Below are 9,118 nucleotides of genomic sequence, written 5' to 3'. Positions count from 1 at the left end.
TTTGACTTCATTACAAAAATGCCACTGGCGTAGATACGAGCAAAAAATGTTTAGTTATATATTTATCTGTTATTCATCATATTTTTTTCTGTTATATAACTATTTATTGAATTGTATAACTGCATATTTATTTATTAGTTTAAGATCATAACAATCGTTACCAATCCATTTTTGTAATGGTATTTGGCCGTTGGAATGGAAATAAAATAAAATAAATGGTTATCAGTGGCGGAGCTAGAACGGTCACAAGGGGGGTGGGGGCGAAACGTGGTGTCTGGTGGATTCGGGGGTACTCATCGTGATGAACATATAACCATAGATATAACATACTCCTAAAGGAGTATGTTTTATCTATGATATAATATATTTACATACCTGACCGAATTACTTGCTATTTACTCAATGCTATTAAGCAATAATTATCATATATCACTACTTACCTCTGTATAACGTTTTCTACCATCGTCTTCTACGTGACGTGTACACTTTCTAGAAAAACATTTCTGGACTATTGTTAAACTGTCAAGTGTCAAGTTGTTTGATGTGTCAAGTGATGCAAATTAGTGTATTTTCAAAGGAAGAATAATATTCTAGACTATAGTTTTAAGTAAATATAGTGTTCAACAGTTTCCTCGCAATTACTATTACTGTAATTCTTAAATAGCCAAATTACTCATAATATTTCCCAACACAAATCACAAAAATGGGTCTTCTTGAGCCTACAATGTACACTGTTAAAGGAATAGTAATACTAAACAATGATGGAAAGCGTGTTTTGGCAAAATACTATGATCCCAATGTGTTGAGTACTGTAAAGGAGCAAAAAGCATTTGAGAAGGATCTTTTCAACAAAACACATCGTGCGAATGCGGAAGTCATAATGTTGAATAGCCTCATCTGTACATACAGATCAAATGTGGACTTGTTCTTCTATGTGATTGGAAGCTCTCAAGAGAATGAACTGATCATATTGAGTGTCCTTCAATGTCTCTTCAACTCTGTTAGCCAAATCCTCCGCAAAAATGTAGAAGAAAGAGCTTTGATGCAAAATCTCGACATAGTGATGCTCACCATCGATGAAATTTGTGATGGAGGGATTATTATGGAAGCTGATCCAGCTGTTATTGTGCAAAGGGTTGCGCTAAGAACAGAAGACATTCCTCTTGGAGAACAAACAGTTGGGCAAGTATTCCAGTCTGCTAAAGAACAGTTAAAATGGTCTTTGTTGAAGTGAAAATAAGTGAGACCTCCTTGTAAATTACGATTCATTCTATGTTTATTAAATCTCGTGCTACCAAATCAAACTCTTGCATTTTTTACTGCCAGTATTATAGCCTAGCCTACTTAAAGCAACTCGGTCAAAATCCGTTAACTTATCTGCCCGAAACTCTTTTTTTCCAATTAGGTTAAGTTACATATTTAAAGGCCTTTAACTTATTGAAACCTTTTGTAGAGGTACCGTAATAAATAATGAAAAGTTAGGTTAGGGACAGGCTTAACTGAATTTAAATTTAACCGTTATCTCATTGTTGGGACAGGTCAGTCGCCGGTCTCTACCAGCAGCGTTTAGTGAACCATTTTCTGTAACTTATGATATGGGAAAGATTTGATTTAACGGAGAAAACAATATCATCCGCAATAAGTTACCTTTAAAATTTAATATATTAGGGTCTAGTAGGCCTAGGCCTATTTTAGTTGAAACATCATACTAGGCCTATCACTAAGTAAGAATATGGATTCGTAGGCTACCGGTACCAGTTAGAAAGTCAATACCTAAAAAATTGCTGTAGGCCTAAGGTGTTGCGGGCAGATAAGTAGGTAACGGATTGACTAGCAACTCTGTTAAGTACTAGGTGGCGTTCGCAGATGCATCCACAAAATTGAGCGGAGTCATCAAGGGTTCATATTATATTGTTTTTGTCATACTGCAGTAAAAACAGTCGTCATTGATGCATGCGTTCCGGGTCTAAAGTAGCATTTTTACTCTTTAGGAAATAAAATTTGTTTTTAGCCTCTATGGAGTAAAACTCAGCTGTTGTCAACTCAGTTGTAATATTGTAAACGATTGAATACGTATCGAAATATGTAACGATTCGTGCTTCATAATCATTTTAACCTGTCTCTTCCCATAGCATTTTAGCATTGCAGATACATTAATCCATCCCCACACTCAACACTGCCCACCTTTACTACTTCCTTCACAGGTAAACAAGTCCGTGACGTAGGAAGAGATGAAGGAAAGTAAAGGCGAGTTTTTCGGAGTGTGGGAACTGTTTATGACGATTAGATTAAGGTATCTTGGTATCTACAATCTTAAAATTCTATGGGAAGAGAGGGAAACAGGTCTGCGACGTAAGAAGAGGTGAAGGAAGTAGTAAGGTGAGCAGTGTGGAGTTTGGGAACTGGAAACCGTTTGTAGCAGTTAGATTAATGTATCTGCAATGCTGAATTGCTATGAGAAGGGATGGAAGCATGCCCACAAAATAGAAAATGGTGAAAAAAGTAGTAAAGGTTAGCAGTGCGGACCTGTTTCCCTCCCTTTCCATAGCATTTTAGGGTTGCAGATACCTTAATCTAATCGTCATAAAAAGTTCCCACACTCTGAAAAACTCGCCTTTACTGATTCCTTCATCACTTCCTAAGTCACGGACCTGTTTACCTCCCTTCCCATAGCATTTTAGGATTGCAAATACCTAAATCTAATGGTCATAAACAGATCCCATACCCCAAACATATCGCGTTTACTACGTCCTTCGCCACTTCGTACATCGCGGACCTGTTTCCTCCCTTTCCATAGCATTTTAGGATTGGAGATACCTTATTCTTATTGTCATAAACAGTTCCCACACTCCGGACAGCTCGCCTTGACTACTTCCTTCACCACTTCCTACGTCACGGACCCGTTTTCCTCCCTTTTCATAGAATTTTAGGAATGCAGATACCTACCTAAATCTAATCGTCTTAAACAGTTTCCACACTCCAGACTGCTCACCTTTACTACTTCCTTTACCACTTCCTACGTCACGGACCTCAAGCTATTGTCGTCATTTGATTATATTTTTGATCCATACCACCGTTTATGTTCTAATATCTGTGGAATAATGCCTTCAGCTATTTATTTATCTACTGCATTCAAAAGTCATCAGCTGATCATATTTCTTTGTTTATGTGTCAAATACTGCTTCCATAAGGATTACTGTACATTGAAACTTTGAGACCCAGTGGGGCGGATTCCTGAGAGACTTTTTTAACGCTATATTGATGTTGGCACTCACCGGTATGGTCTTTATCACCATGCAAAATTTGAAAACGATTGATTCACCCGTCTAGGAGGAGTTTGCGTATTACGAAATGCATAAAAGTCGACGTATAAGAGCTTCGCTCGCTTCGCTCAATAATGTTATTAGGGCCTAGTTAAGTTAAATCAGTAAGGTAATGTCCAAGTTATTTCTCATGAAGCACGTGGATTGATAACTTATACATTGGCCCAAGGACAATACTTTGATGTCCGATTCTATCGTAATTTATCCTATTTGAGAAAAATATCTAGGCCTAACTATAAGTTAGTAGGCTAAGTATACTACTTTTAGCAAATTTCCCTATTGGGAATATTAGCGAATTTACCTTTAGGAAAAAAGCTATTACCGTAGTATTACTCATGGTAAGACCTGGACCCGGGACCGATTTACTTTTTCGTTTAGAGGTCCCTCTAGAGGCCAAAAACACCATCCGTTCAAATTCATATATAGCCTATATAGGTATATATATAGGTACGTATATTTATATATACAGTGGAACCTTGATAAGAAGACCCTCAAATAACAAGTCGCCCTTGATAACAAGTGTCATTTTCAAATCCCCTTAAAATAATTTAACAATGTCGTCTTCGACCAGCGCCACTCAGGAATAGCGTTTTCTGAAATAGGTTACTCATTCAGCTTCCTTTATTATAAACACCTTTTTATAAACACGATGGCTTTTAATGAAACCCCCAAACACACAGTTTTGATTAAGAGCACAAATGAGCAAGAAAAACGTTGGAAGTGGAGCGGAGCCCTTTTGTTCGTAGCTCCAAGGTTCAGAGGTCGCCCCCACCGAAAAACGTGAGGACATCTCCGCCACCTGCACCTTTCAAATGCACTAAGGAGTTCCCCCATTTAGGATCTCCTTATCTCCTTTGGCAAGTGGAGCTGGGAACGGTGCAGAAAACGTTGGAGATGCAGACGTCGAAATGGCGTGGCCAGCAATCAGTTCTGCTGTAGGGATGCCGGAGGAGCCTTTCACTGCAACATTGCGGTCAGAAGGCCCTGAGATGGTACTTCTGCGTCAGGAATATCTTGAGGCAGAGAGTAGCATCGAAACCCGGCTCCGAGACATGGCAGAGACAATTAAGGCTATGCTGGACACCTTCCGGACGCAGAAAGCCGTAAATCAATTGGTCTCTAGAATCTACCAAGTACTAGCCAGTTACTGGTAAGTTCTGACCAGTACTGGTGAGTTCTGGCCAGTACTGGCTGGTTCTGGTCCAGGTTCTAACCAATACTGGCCAGAACCTGGACTTTACTGGCCAGAACCTGGACAATACTGGTCAAAACCTGGACAGTACTGGGCAGTACTGGCCAGAACCTGGGTAGTACTGGCCAGAGCCTGGGCCAGAATTAAGGGCAATCAGAAACACAGATGTTTCCAAGGTCTTACAAGGAAGCAATGGTGTTGGATGATGCATCTGACTGGAAGGCTGCTATGGAAGATGAAATAAAATCTTTCCATGAAAATAAAACTTGGATTTTGGTGGATAAACCAGAAGGAGCTCATGTCCTGGGATGTCGTTGGGTACTTCGAACCAAACCTAATTCTGATGGTTCTCATGAAAAATACAAAGCTCGATTATAAGCTAAGGGATACCGGTATGCACAATGTGAAGGAATTTACTATAATTTATAATAAACTGTATACAAACATGACAAATGCATACAGGGACAGTAAGGTGGAGATAAAAAGAAATAAATACACAAAGCCTAAAAAATGCTGGATTACCCAGACAATTCTAAATATGATAAAGGAGAAAGTAAAGCTTTTAAATTATTTAAGTCCCATCCAAATGAAATCCATTACAGAGAAAGATATAACAGATTGAGAAACCAAGTAAATAAAGAAATATACAAGGCAAAAAGAAATTTTTATCACAAGTATTTTGATAAGAATAAGAAAGACATTAGAAACACATGGGAGAAAATTAACTCATTATTAGGAAAACGTAAAAAAAAGAAAGTAAAGGTGGAATTGTGATGAAATACGTGGCAAGAACGTTAACAGAACAAGAGATATGCGATAGATTTGCTAAAAGCTTCACTGATGGCATAAATAAGTTATTCATGACTGTTCAATTACAACATTTATTTAGAATATGCCAGCAAAAGAATGTAGTTCCACATTTTATGTACCATCTATAAATAGCGAAACATTAATGAAGCTACTTAATAATATGACAAGAAAGGGAGCTGGTCTGGATGGTATTAGGATTGCAGATATAAAAAAGCATGCAAATTTAATAAGTGGTCCAATTATAAAATTTATAAATTCATCTCTCAGAAAGGCGGAAGTACTACCAGCAGCTCTAAAAAAACAATAATTAGGCCTGTTTATAAGTCTGGAAACCACTTAGATTATTCAAATTATCGCCCAATATCAATTTTGTCATCCATAAATAAAATACTAGAACGTTATGTAGCAAATTGCCTGACAACACACTTGAAGAATAATAACATAATAAATCCCTACCAGGCATACCAGAAAAACAAAGGCACAGATGAACTGTTGGCAGATTTTTCAGACATTTTAAACAGACAATTGAGCAACAGAAATCAAATTTTAGTAATTTTTATAGATTTTTCAAAGGCATTTGACACTTTAAAACATTAAAAAATTGAAGTTGCAACAAACAGAGCTGGCATTAGAGGCCAAACCAAGAATTGGTTTATGAATTATTTAAGCAACAGGGAAATTAGGGTCAAAATAAATAACTCTTATAGTAATTCTGAAAAACTGAACCAAGGGGTTCCCCAGGGAAGTATATTAGGGCCACTCTTATACTTACTTTATGTAGATAGATATTACACTTAAGGATTATACTTTATGTAATCCTTATGGAAATTGGTGAGTCGGTGGCTCAGTTGGTAGCGTCACGGACTTTGGGCCCAAGGCAGAAGTGTCGTGGGTTCGGATCCTGGTCACTGCCACAAACTTTTATCAGTACAGTTCACCTTTGTACTGTACCGGCTCACCCCTTGCTTTGCTGGATACGTTCCACGCACAGATCTGTAGTCTATGTGGACGGGCAAATGCAAGGTTAAAAGAGGCCGCCAACCTCTTTAAAAAAAAAAAAAAAAAAAAAAAAAAATGTAAATGAAATGCCAGAGATAATACAAAAAAATCGGATATACATGTATGCTGATGATACAGTACTGGTGACATCGTCACATCGAACAAAAATTTTGAAGATGGATGCAGTCAGAGATATACTACTGTATCAGACTTTTTAGAAATAACAAAATGGTGCCATGACAATGGATTGAGCATAAAATGTAAGAAATCTAAAATAATGCATATGCACTCCCCATATTACAATTGTAAAAACTCAACAGTAATAGCACATATACAAAATTGTCTACACAGTAAAACATACTTAAAAGAAAAATGTGAATGTCAAGCATTGGAAGCAGTCAACAGCTCTAAATATCTAGGAATAATTGTAGATAATAATTTAAAATGGGATGCTCATATACTATATTTAAAAGAAAAACTTCGAGCATGTGCCTCAAAACTGTACCACTTACGAGATTTCTTACCATTTAAGACATTAAAAGTTATTTATGCATCTATGTGCGAGTCACTTCTTAGCTATGGATTAAGATCATGGGGAAATGCCTCAATATCAGAATTACAGAAACTGCAGACTGACCGAACAAGAATATTAAAGATAATCACTAAGCTTGATTCTGCCATTGTAAATGAATTTCCAATGCTGTGTTATCAGTTGACAGGTGTTCTGCCGGTAGAAAAACTGTATACTTATTTGTTGGTTATTACTATTCAGATAAGTTCAAAACAAAAAAGGTCCATAGATATAACTCCAGGAAGGAATTTTATATTGTTCCTAGAATAAGAAATAAGTATACAAAACGAACAAGGAGTTATTTGGTACCAACACTATTCAATAAGCTGCCACAAAGTCTAAAAGAGGTAAAAACTTATAAATTGTTAAAGGTCAAGTTGAAGAATCTTATTTATTTGAATAGTAGAGAATTTAAAAATTCTTGTAGGCATACTTATTTTTGTTTGTGTTTTTAGTTTAAAATCTAAATTATAATTGAATGTTATGATTAATCTTTATAAGCTAGTCATTTTAATTACTTGTTACCGTTGATATTTAAATTTTAATTGAGCGGAGCGAGCAAAGCTCTTATACGTCGACTCTTATGCATTTCGTAATACGCAAACTCCTCCTAGACGGCTGAATCAATCGTTTTCAAATTTTGCATGGTGATAAAGACCATATCGGTGAGTGCCAACATCTACATGGCGTTAAAAAAGTCTCTCAGGAATCCGCCCCACTGGGTCTCAAAGTTTCAATGTAATCCTTATGGAAGCAGTATTTGACACATAAACAAAGACATATGATCAGCTGTTGACTAAAGAAATAGCTGATAGCATTATTCCACAGATATTAGAACAGAAACAGTATGAATCATAAATATAATCAAGTGACGACACTAGCTTGAGGTCCGTTACGTAGGAAGTGGTAAAGGAAGTAGTAAAGGTGAGCAGTCTAGATTGTGGAAACTGTTATGAAGATTAGATTAAGGTATCTGCAATCCTAAAATTCTATGAGAAGGGAGGAAAGCAGGTCCGCGACGTAGGAAGTGTCAGACGTGACCAATTAACATGGTTGAGGTCTCAAATTTAAGGTATGCACACAGATTTGCCACCAAGCATCGGCATGTATTTATTTATAATACCACTCAGGTTATACGTAAACTAAATTTGCTCTCCATGTATTTCTTATGGGAGTTAGGTTTGGATTCTCTTTGCTGAGTTCGTTTGGCTCTTCTACCTGAACGATCTTCATGATTGAGGTCTCAAATTGAAGGTACACACGCACAGATTTGCCATCAAGTATCGGCATATAATTATCTCCAGTATCGGTCGGTTTATATTTAAACGAAAATTGCTCCCCATGTATTTCTTAGGGGAGTTAAATTTGGTTTCTCTTTGCCGAGTTCGTTTTGCTCTTCTACCCGACCGATTTTCCTGATTGATGTCTCAAATTGAAGGTATGCACACACAGATTTACCATCAAGCATCGACATGTATTTATCTATAATCTCACTCAGGTTATACGTAAACAAAATTTGCTCTCCATGTATTTCTTATGAAAGTTAAATTTTGTTTCTCTTTTCCCAGTTCGTTTGGCTCTAAGGCCCGACCGATTTTCATGATTGAGGTCTTAATTGAAAGTATGCACGCACAGATTTGCCAGCAAGCGTCGGCATATATTTATCTATAATCCCTCTCGGCTTAGACGTAAACAAAATTTGCTCACCATGTATTTCTTATGGGAGTTAGATTTGGTTTTTCTTTGCTGAGTTTGTTTAGCTATTCTACCTGACCGATTTTCATGATTGAGGTCTCAAATTGAAGGTATGCAAGCACAAATTTTCCATCAAGCATCAGCATACACAGATTCCACATCAAGCGTCGGCATATATTTATCTATAATCCCTCTTGGCTTAGACGTAAACAAAATTTGCTCACCATGTATTTCTTATGGGAGTTAGATTTGGTTTTTCTTTGCTGAGTTCGTTTAGCTATTCTACCCGACCGATTTTCACGATTGAGGTCTCAAATTGAAGGTATGCAAGCACAAATTTGCCATCAAGCATCAGCATACACAGATTTCACATCAAGCGTCGACATTTATTTATATATAATCCCATTTGGCTTATACATAAATGATATTTCCTTCCCATGCATTTGTTACGGGAGTTAAATTTGGTTTTTCTTTTCCAAGTTCGTTTGGCTCTTCTATCTGATAGATTTTCATGATTGAGGTCTCAAA

At 37.0% G+C, this 9,118-nt stretch overlaps 1 protein-coding gene across 1 annotated transcript; it reads left to right on the top strand.

Annotated features, from left to right (window-relative positions):
• Positions 1-518: 518 nt before the first annotated feature.
• Positions 519-1,290, top strand: LOC128983240 (coatomer subunit zeta-1-like). Its single transcript, XM_054402471.1, has one exon. It carries the CDS (start codon positions 704-706, stop codon positions 1,232-1,234), a length of 531 nt encoding a protein of 176 aa, XP_054258446.1. The 5' UTR covers positions 519-703; the 3' UTR covers positions 1,235-1,290.
• The last annotated feature ends 7,828 nt before the right edge of the window (positions 1,291-9,118 follow it).

This window comes from Macrosteles quadrilineatus, unplaced genomic scaffold (assembly GCF_028750875.1).
Source record: "Macrosteles quadrilineatus isolate MER2022 unplaced genomic scaffold, UCM_ALF_1.0 Scaffold_1__1_contigs__length_201487025, whole genome shotgun sequence".
In the NCBI taxonomy this organism is placed as follows: domain Eukaryota; kingdom Metazoa; phylum Arthropoda; class Insecta; order Hemiptera; family Cicadellidae; genus Macrosteles; species Macrosteles quadrilineatus.
Note: the sequence above shows the minus strand (reverse complement) of the source record. Positions and strands in the feature narration are given on the sequence as shown.

Excerpts from the sequence above, each read along its gene's own strand:
- LOC128983240 (XM_054402471.1), top strand. The coding sequence starts at position 704 with ATGGGTCTTCTTGAGCCTACAATGTACACTGTTAAAGGAATAGTAATA.